The sequence below is a fragment of the Crinia signifera genome, chromosome 1 (assembly GCF_055691185.1).
Source record: "Crinia signifera chromosome 1, ASM5569118v1, whole genome shotgun sequence".
In the NCBI taxonomy this organism is placed as follows: domain Eukaryota; kingdom Metazoa; phylum Chordata; class Amphibia; order Anura; family Myobatrachidae; genus Crinia; species Crinia signifera.
This window is the reverse complement of record NC_139217.1, coordinates 266,664,297-266,682,545: the sequence shown is the minus strand read 5'-3', so window position 1 is coordinate 266,682,545 and position 18,249 is coordinate 266,664,297. Positions and strand designations below refer to the sequence as shown.

Sequence of the window (18,249 nt, the reverse complement as noted above, 5' to 3'; positions counted from 1 at the left end):
ATTTGGGTTTCTTTGTGTATAATGGTTCAACTCCAAATATTCTCCCAAATGTTGACGTATCACATAAGACATCCCAAAAAAATGGAGTTGTAATACTTATGTTATGGTTTAAAAATGTATTTGTACCAACAAAAGTCTCAAAGTTGGGAAAAAACACATAAAATAATTACAAACTAAAAGTATTCCCCAAAAATAGTAAAAATATTTATTTCAATAAAAGAACAGGAAAGTACGAATAGTATACGTCACATGTATAGGTAAAAGGTAGCGCGGGACTCCTTTACCTTTAGTAGATTAAAAAACATTTTATCAGTGCCTCAGGCCGACCGGTATCACCTCGCTAGGAGACTTTGGGCCTTATTCAGATCTGAGCTCAGTACAAATTTGTTTGGAAAATGGGCAAAACCATGTGCACTGCAGGAGGAGCAGATGTAACCTGTATAGAGAGAGTTAGATTTGGTTGAGTTATTTTGTTTCTGTGCAGGGTAAATACTGGCTGCATTATTTTTACACTGCAATTTTGATTTCAGTTTCAGCACACCCCACCCAAATTTAACACTCTTTGCTCCGGTTACATCTGCTCCTCCTGCAGTGCACATGGTTTTGCCCATTTTCCAAACAAATTTGTACTGAGCTCAGATCTGAATAAGGCCCTTTATCAAGAGTATAAAGTGAAGCGCTCACATGATAGTACTGTGCCTGCAAAATCTTGTTGGTGCAACTGCAACTCATTCTGAATCGGATATCAATGCCGCTTTGTGACTACACCTGAATAAGGGACATGAAGCATAATATTCATATCACCTGGACCAAAAATCTTTTCTTGCATTTGTTTACTACACACAAAAAAGTAGTTTGGGGGAAATTTACTAAGATGTGTATTCTACTTCACATGTGATGTTGCTATGGCAACCAATATGATTCTGGGCCTTATTTTGATTCACTCTTTCTGACAAAATACTTCTTAGATGGACAAAACCATGTGCACTGCAGGGGGGTAGATGTAACATGTGCAGAGAGAATTAGATTTGGGTGAGTAATTTTGTTTCTGTGCAGGGAAAATACTGGCTGCTTTATTTTTACACTTCAATATAGATCTCACTTTGAAGTAAAACCCCCACCCAAATCTAACTTCCCATAAATCCCATCTCAGAAATGCAAAGTTCTGTACTGATAAACTTGACCCTTATCCCTTTATGTTTTTTTTTATTATAACAGTGATGAAAATTACTGCCCTGTGCAAAATGAAGTACTTTCTTCCCTGAAACACTCATACCAAGTGCTAGAGTTTCTGGGACAAGGATCTTTCGGCAAGGTGGTGAAATGCTGCGAAAGAGGCACCGGGAGGAACGTAGCAATTAAGATCTTTAAGAACACCCCTTACTTTGCCAAGGAGGGACAAATGGAGGCAAATATAATGACGTGGCTCAACAGGAATGGAGCATATGAATACAACATTGTTCAAGCATATGAGAAGTTTAGCCACAAGAACCACACATGCATTGTTTATGAGCTGCTGGGACAGGACCTCTACCAATTTATGAGGCAGAATAGGTTCAAGCCAACACCACTTGTAGACATCCGACCGATCATACACCAAGTGTGCACTGCTCTCGACAAGATGAAAACCCTGGGCATCATCCACACAGACCTAAAGCCCGAGAACATAATGCTGGTGGACCCTATAAAAGAGCCTAACAGGGTAAAGGTCATTGATTTTGGATCTGCCATAGTGAAGTCCAATGCAAAGCATCCCAGCTATGTGACAACCAGGTATTACAGGTGAGACATAGTCAGATTAGCCCCTTGTAAGACTCAGATTAGTATCTCAGGACAGCAGTTTTATGTAACATGAGGAATAATATGGCGGTGGGATCTTGTATACTACTTTATTTCATGTTTGTGTCAGTGTTATATAACTCCTTTTGTGCTTCTGTTGCTGAGTAACTATCGCTGTTACTCTTATACATAGCTCGGTTCTTGTAGATGCTGTCAGAAAGCGGTAAATTTAGGCCCGCCATCAGGAATTTTGGGGCCCGGCACTCATTTCCAGTCGCCCAAACCCCCCCTCTCCCTCCTCACTTGACTTACCATAACCTGGCTCCTGCTCCCCATCTCCTCTTCTGCTGAGCTGTAGCCCAAAGGTCCCAGAGCAAAGGATTCTTCAACTCAAGATCCCGGCAGACAATTAAAATGCAGCACCAGCTGGTGAGCCAATTAGAGCTTGCGTACCGTCTGCCGCTCTGATTGGCTGCTGCCACGCAAGCTCTGATTGACTCAAAAGCTGGTGCAGCATTTTAATTGGCCGCCAGCGTCCTGGGTTGAATAAGCCTGCGCTCAGGGACATGCTTTGTTCAGCACAGCGGAGGCAGTTGGGGGGTTGTGGCGGTCAAAATGAGCTGCCTGGGCCCTTCCAGAGGTCGGGCCCCGACAGCTGTAACCATAGCACCCCCCTATTGGAGGCCCTGAGTAAAGGTAATAGATGAATAGGATTTAATGGATAAGTTACTGTCTACAAGAGCATGAGAGGCCAACAGCACTGTGGCTGATTGTTCTAACTGCCAGCACTGCTTGTTCTAACTGCCAGCACTGCTTGTTCTAACTGCCAGCACTGCTTGTTCTAACTGCCAGCACTGCTTGTTCTAACTGCCAGCACTGCTTGTTCTAACTGCTGGCAATGCTTTTTCTAATGGGCCCCATACATCAGCAATCACAATTTATGGATTTCCAGATCCAGGGATTTTTTGGCCAGATAAATGGATTTTACAATCTATCTGACTTTGCCCACACATTACAGATTTATTTCAGTGATCGGCAGATTTTTCCATCTAAAGATTGCATCTTCATATCTGGAAATTGCCCAATCGATTGCTGTTCATAATGTAAATAGATGGAGAAGACGAATTGGGAATGCCCACACATATAAAAAAGATCTGCAGATAATACCAGATTATTAAACATGTTTAAAAACCTGATTAAGCAATCGATTGGCGATTTTGATTGGGATTGCCAAAAGGGGGAGCCCACACATCTAAAATTAATTGTGGCAATCATCTCCATATCTGAAAATTGTCACATCTCCATATCTGAAAATTGTCACAATTAATTGCTGATGTATGGGGCCCTTAACTGCTGGTACTGCTTGTTCTAACTGCTGGCACTGCTTGTTCTTAAACATTTTAGCACCTCATGTGTGTGTACCTCTAGCATGTTAAACCTTAACTTAACTTATCTTAACATTAAACCTGAAATAAAGACTCGGAGACATAGGTTTGGCAGAAATTGTTAGCTGATTTATTATTTGAATATTTAAGCTAGTTTTTGATTTGATTAAACTAATTTAAATAAATGGTGGCCAAGAAAGAACGGCTACTAAACTAAACTCCACCCCCAAACTCAGCATACGTAATCAAACTACCCTACCAAGCGGTATCCACTCGACCTACTACATTGACTACCACCCAGCCAGGTGGTCTCGCTGCCCCCAAGCGGGAGATCGAGCGAAAGGCATAAGTCAATGAATAGGCGAGCGCACCGAAAACAATCTATATACGTTGCATAAACGGGTAATGGACAGGGGCAAACGCAGGATTTTCAGAAGGGGGTTTCCAGAGGGGCGGAGCAAAGCACGGAGATGGACACTTAGGTGACCCAGTATATGCTTTGATGTCCCGCGGGTGGTAGGGGTATTATATCAACCGCTCTGCCTGTACGGCCTGGATCAGTAATTTCCACTAATTACCCCTTTACTGCACAAATGGTGGGAGATGGGGTGGGAGAAGGGGGCATTGGGCTGAAAGAAGGGGCCCTGATACATAACTTCCAGGGTGGTAGAGGATGTTTAATATGCAGAGATGGGGTGTATAGTGGAGTGGGCTTATTATTCATAATTTTCTGGTGGGAGGACAGCTTGCTTGACTGCAGATATCTCCAGTTCCCGGAAATAGATTTCTTAGCTTTTAATGGAATTAAAAACTAGAGAATCTCACCTACCAAATGGTATTGGGGACTAGGGGATCAGAGTTCAGGAGGCAGAGCAATCTGCCAATGAGTATATAAAACTACATACCAGGTGTGTGGAGCTGGAGCAGTAACCAGCTGCTGGAAGGCTGATATCTCTGGTTCTGGGCACAGTAGAGACAAGCTTCTAGTGTCTTTCAAAGGGGGAGAGTCCCAGCTTTTGGGATATACCCCCAGAAAAACTCTATGTCAGAAAAAACCTGAAATATCTGACTGGGAAGAGCAATTAACAGGCTTGGATGGGGACCACTGCTTTGAAGTCAGATATCTTCGGTTCCCAAGGTCCGATTTTAAAAAGACTCCTGGGGGGGTTTCTGGGTACTCGGAAACCCCCCCTGCGTGCGCTACTGTGGAGGCTAATAAACTATTAACCTGCCGTTCTTTCCCGCAAAGGCATGAACCCTGATCCCAGGGTACAGCCCCACCACCAGTCTAAGACACCCAAGCAACAACCAGAAGCAGATCCTCCAGAAACATAAACAGCCCCTCTGGAAATAAATGAACCCCATCAGGCCTATACAGGTGACGGCACTTAAACTTAATCCGAGTATGAGGTATAACAGCACCGCCGGCCGTTAAAACCCACCTTGTAACAGCCGAATTAAGCTTCTGTCTGGCCTCGTCAACCACCTTAGCATCTCTGGCCCCTCTCCAACAGATACGAGGCACAATAAAAGTCCACACTAACGTACAGTGTGCCCAGGCTGCACAAATTTCCTCCAGATCACTCAGGATCTGGGCCCGCAATCTCAATTGGGACATTTTCTCGAGGTCGTTGCCACCGAGATGAAGCACCAGGACTTCGGGCACCCCAAACCTGCGAACATTCACCATAAGGAATGAATTCAGGGTGCCCCAAGTCATTCCCCTAATACCCAACCACCTAATGTATTGGGAGCAAGGAAACTCAGGCCCCCCCCCCCCCCAGAGGCAACCAACCTAGCAGCCCAATAGATAAAGGAGTGACCCACTACCCACACCTTTAACCTATCGTACCCCACACCTATAAAGGAGAAGAAAAAAGAAGCCATTAGTACGGTTGAATTGTTATGAAGGGACATGGTATTGGACTAGAGGATCTGCCAAAAAAGAAAAAAAAATTTAGATTCTGATTGTGGCACATATTGGTGCCGGAGACATGCTTCAATCACAATTGAAGCCATACCAGGACACAAAAGGGAAGAGTCACAAACAATTGGGGGTAACAAATAGGTTCTCGACCCCGGGCACGTGTTGCGCCCTGAACAATATGTTGAAGCGCAAACATTGAAGAAACAGATGGCTCAACACGCGCAACACAACAAGCGACTTGGCCCTCTGGTTGTTAATGGCGTGAACCGCCCCTAAATTATGACACCAGAAAAGCAGACTCCTGTTTGCCAGGCGAGGCCCCCAGATTTCCATGGAAACCATAATGGGGGACAACTCCAACAGCAGCAAGTCACGTGTCAGGCCCGACTCAAACCAAACAGAGGGCCAAGGAGCAACAGACCAACTACCAGCTAAAAAACAACCGAAACCAGTGGAAACTGCGGCATCAGTGAACAACTGCAACTGAAGATTGTCCACTACCGGAGCCAACCAGATCCGAAATGCTGGAGGAATGCAGCCCAGACCTCCAGGTCTCACCTGATCTCGCTCGACAGGCGGACTAGGTGATGCGCTCTGGCCACCCCAGCAGTGGCACGCTCCAACTTCCTACAAAACAACCTGCCCATAGGGATAACTTTGCACCGAAATTCAGCTGCCCCAGCAAAGACTGAGCTTGACGTAATGGGACTTTTCTGGCTTGGCGACACACTTCTATGGCCTCCCCGAGTTTCGTGACCTTATCCAGTGGCAGCGAGCAAAGCCCCTGCACTGAGTCAATCTGGATCCCCAGAAAGGAAAGGCACGTGACAGGGCCCTCCGTTTTCTCTTCCGCAATCGGAACCCCGAATTGATGGAAAAGAGAACGGATATTTTCTAGGATGGCTGCACAACCGGTGGACCCAGCCGGCCCCACACACAGAAAGTCATCGAGGTAATGAGCGATCCCGCTCTCCCCAGACGACTGCTCCACACACCAATGCAAAAAGGTACTGAACCTTTCCAAAAAGGCACAGGATACTGAACACCCCATCGGCAAGCATTTGTCGATGAAATACTCCTCTCCTATGCGAAAGCCCATTAACCTGAAAGCATTGGGGTGCAATGGGAGCAGCCGGAATGCGGACTCAACATCGATCTTAGCCATAAGGGCCCCTGCGCCGTATGACCTAACCATAGCCAGGGCGTCGTCAAATGACTGATAAGCCACTGAACAGCACGGTTCTGGGATGGCGTCATTGACAGAGAAACCCGCAGGGTAAGACAGATGTTGAATTAGGCGGAATTTGCCAGGGACCTTCTTGGGCACGACTCCTACGGGGGAGATAACCAAGCCATCAACTGGGGGCTGATCGAAAGGGCCAGCCATACGCCCCAACTGTAACTCTTTGTCCACTTTATCCCTTAACACTTCAGGGAGTGAACAAGCAGACTGCAGGTTTCTGAAGGAGCCCCCTCTAACTACACCCTGAACTGGCAACTGGAACCCCTGACTAAAACCCTGAAACAAAAACTCTGCAGTCGCCCTATCTGGGTATCGACTAAGCCAGCCGGCCATCGCCTCGACCCTAACCGGGGTATGAGCCCTATCGAGGGTTCCCGGAGGGAACCGCCTTGGAGGAGGAACCTGCGCCCGCCCCTCTACCGAGGCGACCCCCCCCCCCCGAAAGCAATTGGAGGCTGGGTGGTTCCCAGAACAATTGATGCAGACATGTTTAAACCTGCATTTCTGTCCCAGCTGGCAAGAGTTGTTGTTATAGGCAAAACACTTCCCCTTCGCCTGTCCTGTTCCCGCAGGCCTGGCCCCAGGGGCAGGACGTTGCGCTTGTGGGGTGCCCGGTGAAACCCTGGGAGCAGTGGAGGGGGCCGCGGCTGCCGCTGTAGCCACACCCTCGACTGCACTCAGATGGACCCTGACCACTTCCATCCACACCTCCACATCTCCACATCCTTACACCCCAGGTCCAATATGTGCAAGCAATCCTGCTTGCGTCGGAACTGCTCATCGTAAGTACGCCAAGCAGTGCCCCCATACTTGAGGTGCATGTCATGGACCATATGGATGTACCTTATGACATTCATATGCTCCTCTGGCCTGTCCTCCAGGTAGCAGGCCGCGAAGACGCAGAAACCTGCCAGCCAATTATCGTAGGAGCGGTACGCCTCCGCCCCTATCCCCCCTTTACCCTTGGCCTCTTTAAACGCCATTTTGGACTCCTCCGTAAGGCTAAACACATACACAAAATCTCCTTTCTGAATTTTTACCCTACAGCTCTCTCTAAGGCCCCTCAGCACTGCCGTGTAGTCACAGTGCACCACCCCGGGAAGGTTACGCCTCTTGCGTGATAAGGCCGCCTTCTTCCTCCGTTTTGTCCCCTGCGCCAAGCGCCCTGCGGCCTTCTTAGCATACTTGGCGGCCCGCTTCGGGCCTTCGCCGTGCTGCCCTGGTCAGACCCACCAGCAGAAGAAGAGGAAGAAGAGGTGGATCGGGTACCCTGGGAACTGCCTGAAGACCCCCCAGAAGCAGACCCTTCCCCGTCCTCATCAGAGGCCTCACCTGCCGACTCTGGCTGAGCAGCCCAGGTATCATCATCCGTGTCGGCATCGTCAGCCGTGTCGACCTTCTCATCGACAACATCGTCGACATCTGGGAAATCCTCCTCCATGGCCGTATCATGCTCATCCGGGACGGGGGCTGAGCAGCCTGAGGCCCGGCATGAAGGACCCCGCCTACTGGCCCGCCGTGGGGTGGAATGAACGGTATTGGGGTTACGGGCAGACCTCCCCCCCAGCACCGCTACTGCGTCCCCCATATCCTGGATGGCCCGCATGAACTGGGAGCTCCCACTAGCACCGTCACCCCTCGCGTCCCGTGGCATTGCCTGCACCAAAGGAGCCAGAGCCCCAGAAACCGAGGACCAAGCAGCAGAGAGGGCCTCAGGGTCAAAGGCCATGTCGGCAGATCCCACTGCAGAGCCCCGACCAGTCTTCCGACCGTGTCGACCCCCGCGGGCGGAGCTACTGCCCCGAGCATGTCCAGAACGCCCAGGACCCCCCTCCGCAGCGTCACCCCCCGGCAAGCCGGGACCTATTGCCCAGCAAGGTGGGCATATATGGCCTCGGTGACCCCGGTGGGGAATCCCTCGATATTCCCAGATACCGCCGTGCCCCCACACCTCCCCATGCCCTAGCTGGCATGCGCACAAGCAATGCCCTCCGAGCCCCAGCAGCAGGCTGGATGCTCTGAATCAGGCCCCTATCAGGCAGAGGAGACACGCTCCTCTGGGACCCCGCGGATTCACCCCTCCCGGGACCCCCCCGCCGACTCCTAGCAGGGGCCGGGGGAGCTGAGGCAGCATTAGACCCACGCCCACCCGCGGACGCGCACCGCGACACGGCTCCACGCCGCCCACCAGCCGACACGGAGGAGGCTGCAGCCGCACCCGCAGCCCGGGGGCTGGGGCTAGCAGACACAGCCCTCCTCACACGCCGACCTGCGGGAGGCGCGGACGCCGTTGCCGCGGGCGACCGCGCGGTAAGCGTGGCGGCGGGCAGCTGGGCATCCTCAGCAAAACGGGCAGGCAGCCTGGCAGAACGCCGTGGGCGTGGGGACCGTGAGGACATGCTAGCAGAGGGAAAGGTGCTTAAATTAGGACAAGTGGAAGCTCAAGGGAGAAACGTCCACTCACCAAAATCTCAGCAGGAAAGAGAGGAAGACTCCTCCCTTTCCTGACCCCATATTCAGCTAGCTCTGCCATTCCCAAGCAGTTTATTTGATCCCCGAGTCACATGCTCCCTAATGCATACTTGCCTACCCTCCCGCATTTAGCGGGAGTCTCCCGTTTTTTCAATCCTCCTCCCGCTCTCCCGCAAAGCCCTCCGTTCCTCCCGTTTTTTTGATCCATTCCCCCCCCCCAAAAGTGGACTGCGCATGCGCGAGCGTCATGTTTCGGGGGCGGGGCCCTAGTGCGCGACATCATTGATTGTGCCGGGTACCGTGCGGGGCTGTGTGGGTAGCCGTGGTGCGGCAGCTGCCTTCAACGAGCGGCAGCAGAGTGAGCGGGAGCCAGGAAGCGCACTGAGTAGGGGGGCAGCGCGGAGAGGAGCAGCTGTGACTGTGCGTGGCAGCGGGAGCCGGGACCAGCAGTGAGTTTAACAGGGGGGCTGTCGGGCTGTCATGTCCTGGGGGAGGAGGAGGCAGGAAGATCGTTACTAAGCTCCCTGATGCTGCTGTGTGCAGTGTGAGATGAACTTCCTTCTCACACTGCAGTGCACAGCAGCATCAGGGAGCTGTGTGTTACTAGCGATTATTCCCTGTGGGAGACACCGCCGGGGAGAGACAGCAGCAGATTGTAGTGGCAGGAGAGCTCAGCTGCCTCTCCATAAGGCAGTGCTGCTGTCTGTGTGAGACCCTCCTCCTGCAAAGCACTACTGGGAGCAGGGAGGAGGTGTCTCCGTGTGTGCCTGCAGGCTCCTTGATGATCTCTGCTGCAGGAGGAACCCCCATGGCAACATGAGAAATAAGTAAGTTGGCTGAACTAGCACTTCATCGCCATACCTTCTTACAGCCTTACTTTACTACTCCAGCGTTCCCTGTACTGTGCCCCCCTAGCCTTGCCTTCTATACCCTGTGCCCCCTAGCCCGGCCTGCCTTCTCTTCTCTGTGCCCCCCTAACCCTGCCTTCCCTGCCCTGTGGCCCATAGCCCTGCCTTCCCTTCTCCGTGCCCCCATAGCCCTGCCTTCCCTTCTCTGTACCCCCCTAGCCCTGCCTTCCATACCTTGTGCCCCCCTAGCCCGGCCTGCCTTCTCTTCTCTGTGCCCCCCTAACCCTGCCTTCCCTGCCCTGTGGCTCATAGCCCTGCCTTCCCTTCTCTGTGCCCCCCTAGCCCGGCCTGCCTTCTCTTCTCTGTGCCCCCCTAACCTGCCTTCCCTGCCCTGTGGCCCATAGCCCTGCCTTCCCCTCTCTGTGCCCCCCTAGCCCTGCCGTCCCTGCCCTGTGGCCCATAGCCCTGCCTTCCCTGCCCTGTGCCCCCTAGCCCTGCCTTCTCTTCTCTGTATGACCTTACCCTGCCTTCCCTGTGCCCCTAGCTCTTTCCTCCCTTTCCTGTGCTCCCCTAGCCCTGCCTTCCCTTCTCTGTGCGTGTGCCCCCCTAGCCCTGCCTTGCCTGCCCAGGGCACCCTAGCCCTGCCTTCTCTTCTCTGTGCCCCCCTAGCCCTGCCTTCCCTGCCCAGGGCACCCTAGCCCTGCCTTCTCTTCTCTGTGCCCCCCTAGCCCTGCCTTCCTTGCCCAGGGCACCCTAGCCCTGCCTTCTCTTCTCTGTGCCCCCCTAGCCCTGCCTTCCCTGCCCAGGGCACCCTAGCCCTGCCTTCTCTTCTCTGTGCCCCCCTAGCCCTGCCTTCCCTGCCCAGGGCACCCTAGCCCTGCCTTCTCTTCTCTGTGCCCCCCTAACCCTGCCTTCCCTTTCCTGTGCCCCCCTAGTCCTTTCCACCCTTCCCTGTGCTCTCCTAGCCCTGCTTTCCCTGCTCTATGCCCCCGCTTGCCCTATCCTCCCTTCCCTGTGCCCCCTAGCCCTGGTTTCCTGCCCTGTGCCCCTATAGTCCAGCGTTCACTGCCCTGTGACTAACCCTTAGTCTAGGCTTCCCTGCCCTGTGCCCCCTAGCGCTGCTTTCTCTTCTCTGTGCGCCCCTAACCCTGCCTTCCCTGTGCTCCATAGCCCTGCCTTCCCTTCTCTGTGCCCCCCTAGCCCTGCCTTATTCGCCCTGTGCCCCCTAGCCCTGCCTTCCCTTTTCTGTGCGTATGCCCCCCTAGCCCTGGTTTCCCTGCCCTGTGCCCCCCTAGCCCTGCCCTCCCTGTGCCCCTATAGTCCAGCTTTCACTGCCCTGTGACTAACCCTTAGTCTCGGCTTCCCTGCGCTGTGCCAACACCCCCTTGTATTAGATAATATAGATAAGAATGAGAAATATGCTTTTCAGTGTAAACAGAATTTTTTTTCCCATCATTGTTTCATAAATGAACACACCACATAAATGTGGTGTGTGACATATTGTGAAATGGCCATTGCGGTGTGTGGCATAATGTGTAATGGGCATTACAGTGTGTCATGATGTGTAATGGACATTGCGATGTGTAGCATACTGTTTAAGGGATATTACGATGGGTGACATATTGTTAATGGGAATTGCAGTGTGCGGTATTTTTGGAAAGGGCAGTACCCCTTGAAGCGAGGCCGCATGTACGTTTTGAAATGTGTGCATTCTTTATTTTTAAAATATCTGTATGTGGGGCACATTTTTACTGTTAAAACTGGGAGCCATATAGTCTAGAAACAACCCTGTTTTGTTTCACCAGAATGCTATGTGGGGGGGGGCACAGGAAATGTTTTGGCTTGGGGGAGCAAATTTTGTAGTTACGCCACTGGAATGAAATCTTCCCAGGGGAGATTCAATCCTAGAGATCTGCAAACTGGAGACTCTGAAGGGTCAATACAATTCTGGGCTCGTTGCTGCTATGTATCAACGCACTGCATCTCGCACCCCTCGTGGACCAATTGCATGTTTTCTGGATATACCTGTTTATTGCCCTACTGCATAGGAATATGCAGGGTACTTAGAATTGGTTTAGCATTTCAGTGCTTATATGAAGAAACACCAGCCTACGCAGTTTATGCCACAAGTCTTTGACCTAGGCTTTACCATACTTTCCCTTTAAACCACGACACTCATGGATTACAAAGGTTCTGCGGATGATTGAAACCAGGGGAAATGCAGGCTTAAAGTCAGCCAGCCACAGAACCTTTATAATTTAAAATTGTCATAATTTAAAGGGATAAACCTATTGTGACCCCAGATGACTTGACAATTCCACAATCAGATGTGGATATCATAATCATAATTGCAGATAATCAGAACTGTGGCCTCTCATATGGGATTCCCAAGAGCTAGATGTGATCTAAAAGCCTGCAGGTTCACGGGGCGGGGGGGGGGGGGGGGGGGGTGGGTGGGTGTCCATATACATACTTGCTCTGGTGGTATGCGGCTCTTCATATTTTTTTTCACCAGCCACTGCAGGACACACCCCTGGGTGGAAATAGATACGCCCATATGTGTCACTAGAGACGCCCTTTGGTTGAAACATGACACACCCCTTCAATGTTGCGCGACGTTGCGCTCGGTGCATTTTGCTAGCATCTAAAATCTCCCTCATTTTGCTTTTCAAAAGTAGGCAAGTATGTAACTTAGGATGCTGCTCATTTCATTTGCTATGACGACTTGGCATTACTGCTGTGTACAATTGTAAATTGCCCAGATAAAGCAGTCCATATTGACATGTTATGTGGCATGAAAGGATGCTAGTTTTTAGGGTCATAATAAGCATGCCCCTTAAGAAGAGTATGTCTGAGCTCTGTCATCCCAGGCCAGAAGAAGTGCACGGGTTTGGCTCTGTTATCTCTGTATTATATGTGTGCACCTGTCTGTATTTACATACATTCATACTCATCATGTTATCGACACATAGGTGATTTACTTAATGCTAAAGTGTTTAACATGTAACTCTTCCTCTCTCTCTCGGCGATACAGTATGTAGTAAACACAAAAAAATTATATAGTGGAGAGTGATAAAGTACCATCCAATCAGCCCCTAACTATCATGCTAAAGGCTGTTTGAAAAATAACAGTTAGAAGCTGATTGGTTGGTCATTTATCATTCTCCATGTTGTCAATTTTCAAAGCTTAGTACATCTGTCCCTCCCACAATCTCTCTCTCTCTCTCTGGATCTACCTCCATCTCTCTCTCTCTCCCTCTGCTTTGTCTGTCTCTTTTTCTTTCTCAGTCTGGATCTACTCCCGTCTGTGTCTCTGCACTAAGGTGGGAGATGTACTGAATATGGGATGGCAACCAGATTTGATCTATTATCTTCTAGAAGATGCTAAATAAATTGTCTCTGTCTATCACTTTTTCATTCTCTTACTCTGAACTTTGCAGGTCTCCAGAGGTTATCCTGGATTCGCCGTATAATGAAGCCATTGACATGTGGTCTTTGGGCTGTATAATGGCTGAGCTGTTTTTGGGGTACACCCTGTATCCTGGGTGCTCGGAATATGACCAGGTAGGTAGTGCTGTGCCAGATAATCATGTTTTCTATGTGGTTTATATGTATACACTGAACTATTCAGTGCTGTATCTATATAAGGTGCAAAGAGTGCCATGTGCATATGTACATAGTAACATACATAGTAATTAAGGCTGAAAAATACATTAGTCCATCGAGTTCAACCTATCTGACTTGTAACCACTGACTCGAGTAAGTCATATCTTTAGGATTCCCTTAGTGGCCAGAAATCAATTTTGATTTAAATTCATTAACAGTTGCTGTAACCACCCCCACCGGCCATGACTTCCAGAATGTTACTGCTCTAATGGTGAAGAATCTTCTTCTTAATTCAGTTTGGAATTTCTTTTCCTCGAGCCTCAGTAGATGCCTGCGTGTCCTAAGGGAAGCGGTACATCTGTCAGAACAGACTTAGGTCTACAGTCATTAGGTCGACCCCGGAAGGTCGACTGTCCCCAAGGTCGACAGGGTTAAAGGTCGACATGGCTCAAGGTCGACATGACTTAAGGTCGACATGGGCCAAGGTCGACATGGGTTTAGGTCGACAGTCATTAGGTCGACATGAGTTTTTCACTGGTTTTTGACCCGGATGTCGACACAGTCGACATGGACACAGTTGGAGTTGAACAGCAGCCCCTTGCATCGCTCGCAATGCTTCGGGCACGGTGCCTCGCTGTGCTCGGCACACTATTTTAATCTCCCACCAAGCCCTAGTGGATGGTAGGGCATGAAATACCGCCTGTCGGCACATGTCGGCTCAAAAAACAGTGAAAACTCATGTCGACCTAATGACTGTCGACCTAGAACCATGTCGACCTTAAGTCATGTCGACCTTGAGCCATGTTGACCTTTAACCCTGTCGACCTTGGGGACAGTCGACCTTCCGGGGTCGACCTAATGACTGTCGACCTAAGTCTGGTCTGACAGATGACCGTTTCCCATCCTAAGTATAGGCCTGTGGGACCACAGGGCTCGTCAGACCAGGGAGAACCACATTGCATACTCTGCACCCATATAATCATTACTTCTTCTCTGAAGTCCAACATCAGCGGCGGCACCACACTGCAAATCACAAGGTGGCCATTCTCCTGGTGATTCTGGAATCCTGGACCTTGTGTGCTGTGGGGTCCCGTTTTGAGGCCTAGTTAGGGATGGCCATCGATATGTAAAAACATCGCTGGTCATCCGTTGCATAGTTATACACTATCGATGGCCAGTTTTACTTTTGAAACGATGGCCATCCCTAGACCTAGTTGTTGCTCAAGGTGTTTGTAATTGTCTTTTTTGTGTAATAATGCGTGTCATGTGCATCCACACAGATCAGATTCATCTGTTGGACCCAGGGGCTGCCGCCAAAAAACACTCTCAACTCAGGGAGAAAAACCACCATGTTCTTCCATCGTGACTCTCCTGCTTCTCCGTGGTGGCTGAAGGTAGGAAAACTTTCCTTTTTAATCCATGTTGTGTAGCAAATAGGATACATAGTAATGTGACATCTAGGTGACATCATAGTCCGCACTGCTCGGCTATATTATATACTATATAGTGACATCATAGTCCGCTCTGCTCAGCTATATTATATACTATATGTTATTAATATCAGATCTCCAGTAATGTCAGATCTCCAGCACGTATAGTTCTCTGCTCTCTAACAATTGTTTCTTTGACGCAGAGACCTGAAAACTGTAGCCAAGAATCACAGGAGTTCAGCGATGACCGATTTCTTAGTCTGGATGACTTACCGAAGGTACTTCCCTATGAGACACTGTTTGGGGTATATTGGCTCGCTCTAAAGGTTTCATGTATGTACTTTGCGGCACAGATGTGCACTCTACAAACATGTGTATATGTAAGTGTAGGTTCACAGAAGTAGCCGCCAATCAGATTCTAGTTATCATTTATCTAGCACTTTCCACGAGATAATAGGTAGAATCTGATTTGTTGTAAACCTGTAAAAGTTATACTTTGGCTTCCATAGAGCACCTGATGGGACAGTGTGTGGCAGCGTGTGACTTTAGGTGTTCCATCTCTGGATATCCAGAGTGGTGAGCAAGGGTTTTTGCCAGAGGTGTTATGGGAGCCAGAGCCTGGGGGCTTATCGGTTTTGTTATTCTCTACAGACGGACAGACTGCATTACTGACGTAACATGTCCGCTTGGTCTCTTTGCAGGTGAATGAGCGAACAGATCTTGATGGCTTTGACTTTGTTGTTGAGCGGGCAGACAGAAGACAGCTGGTTGATCTGCTGAAAAAGATGTTGGACCTGAATGCGGCTACAAGAATGACACCCAGTGAGGCTCTGAGGCACCCGTTTCTCACCATGGCCCACTTCAAGGATTTCCAACACTGCTCATAGTACGGAATTTATTTGATGTTTTGCGGCGCACTGGGGAACATAGTGGTAGCAATATAGGGGGCACTGGGGAATATAGTGGTAGCAATAAAGGGGGCACTGGGGAACATAGTGGTAGCAATATAAGGGGCACTGGGGAACATAGTGGTTGCAATATAGGGGGCACTGGGGAACATAGTGGTAGCAATATAGGGAGCACTGTGGGACATAGTGGTAGCAATATAGGGGGCACTGGGTAACATAGTGGTAGCAATATAGGGGGCACTGGGGAACATAGTGGTAGCAATATAGGGGGCACTGGGGAACATAGTGGTAGCAATATAGGGGGCACTGGGGAACATAGTGGTAGCAATATAGGGGGCACTGGGGAACATAGTGGTAGCAATATAGGGGTACAGGCAAATTGGCAGCGTTACTTCCAAACTGTCTGCAGCCCAAAATGTAAATCAATGTTTACTTAGAAGTCATGTTACTGCATGTGGGGCTATTTCATGTAGTGGGGTGACAGGGGTCCCAGAAAATTATTTTACGGGTAAAATGCAGATATTGAGGGTCAGCTGACAATGTAGTGGTTGAAGCTGTACATATACATATGTGTATAACTAAATGTTAATAGATATGAATTAATTATTTAGATAAGGGATGCCTTGTCCTTTGCTCGATCTGAGACAGAATATTCTCTGTATAGTGTGAAGGCTTTCTTCTGCCTCATATGATTTCTTGTTCACTCAGTGACCATGTGTCTTTCTTCCATCTTCCTTTCCCATTTTCGTCTCAATGCACAATTGAGTCCTTCCTTCTCTATAACGTCCCTCTTTCTCTCTCTATATCATAGTATAGACAGTTGTGTCCGGAATATGAGAATATGCAAGAGGCCAATGGATAACTGCAGCACTGCAACTAAGCTATCTCAGGTGCAGCAGAAGATGCAACCTCAACCGGTGCATCAGCATATCCCGCCTCGTCCAATGCCGAAGAATATCCAGCCTCGCCCAATGCAGCAGCATATCCAGCCTCGTCCAATGCAGCAGAATATCCCGCCTCGTCCAATGCAGCAGAATATCCCGCCTCGCCCAATGCAGCAGCATATCCCGCCTCCTCCCATGCAGCAGCATAAACCATCTTGCCAGATGCATCAACATATCCCGCCTCCTCCCATGCAGCAGCATAAACCATCTTGCCAGATGCATCAACATATCCCGCCTCCTCCCATGCAGCAGCATAAACCATCTTGCCAGATGCATCAACATATCCCGCCTCCTCCCATGCAGCAGCATAAACCATCTTGCCAGATGCATCAACATATCTCGCCTCCTCGGGTGCAGCAACGGCCTTTTCAACATGTAGAAACCAGAGACATACTGCGCCTTCTCGCACGTTTGGAAGCAGAGAAATATTATGCCTAATTTACACCTCTCAATGTATAACCTTAAAAGAACAATACAGATATCACCATTTCTTTCCAAATAGATTTTGCATTGGAGATTTCTCAGACGAGTGATAGTATCTGAAAAGATAACCACCAATTCTCACATAATATGTGAGTTGGTGGAATAGAGGACAATCATAGTGCAGGTTATCTTTGGTTAAAAAGAGGTTTTAATACAAGTCTGCACTTACAACAAGTAGACTTTTTCACAGCATGTATGATAAAACCCTCAGGCAAAGCTGCTGACAATCAGATGGAACAGGAACAAAACAGCATCGATAGGTCCATATACCAGTCCGGAACCAGATGATGGAAAATCTTTGCTGTACCGCCTTGTGGATCGCCAGACAGCCTCTTCTTCCTGGGGGGTCGTCACATCAACACTCAACGCGTTTCGATAATCTTCTTCAGGAGTGTATCATACACTCCTGAAGAAGATTATCGAAACGCGTTGAGTGTTGATGTGACGACCCCCCAGGAAGAAGAGGCTGTCTGGCGATCCACAAGGCGGTACAGCAAAGATTTTCCATCATCTGGTTCCGGACTGGTATATGGACCTATCGATGCTGTTTTGTTCCTGTTCCATCTGATTGTCAGCAGCTTTGCCTGAGGGTTTTATCATACATGCTGTGAAAAAGTCTACTTGTTGTAAGTGCGGACTTGTATTAAAACCTCTTTTTAACCAAAGATAACCTGCACTATGATTGTCCTCTATTCCACCAACTCACATATTATGTGAGAATTGGTGGTTATCTTTTCAGATACTATCACTCGTCTGAGAAATCTCCAATGCAAAATCTATTTGGAAAGAAATGGTGATATCTGTATTGTTCTTTTAAGGTTATACATTGAGCGCTGTGTGTTAACACCTTTTTTGTCTACTGTATCTATTTGGTGGTATTTTCTTGGATGTTATACCCTAGGTGATATATAAACATTGTAATGGCTGATGTGTGACCTTGTATGTGCACCTTGATAACCAAATACTTAACACTCTAATGAAATAAAGACTCGGAGACGTGGATTGGCAGAAACTGTTAGCTGATTTATTTATAGATCTTTAAGTTATTTTTGTAGTTTATTTATTAATTATTAATTTTTTATTAATGGTGGCCCAGAAAAGAACGGCTATTTAACCCCAAACTCCACCCCAAACTAGCATACGTAACTTGGCCTAACTCAACAACGGTATCCGCTCCTCCTACCCATTGACTACCCCACCCATCCGAGTGGGGACGCTGTCCCC

At 49.0% G+C, this 18,249-nt stretch overlaps 1 protein-coding gene across 1 annotated transcript; it reads left to right on the top strand.

Annotated features, from left to right (window-relative positions):
- Positions 1–1,210: 1,210 nt before the first annotated feature.
- LOC146028258 (homeodomain-interacting protein kinase 2-like) lies at positions 1,211–16,998 on the top strand (the record flags this gene model as incomplete). Its single annotated transcript, XM_083158302.1, has 6 exons — positions 1,211–1,782; positions 13,095–13,218; positions 14,541–14,654; positions 14,894–14,968; positions 15,392–15,576; positions 16,410–16,998. Coding segments are annotated over 6 exons (1,641 nt in total), but the record flags the coding sequence as incomplete, so codon positions are not given.
- Between the last annotated feature and the right edge of the window lie 1,251 nt (positions 16,999–18,249).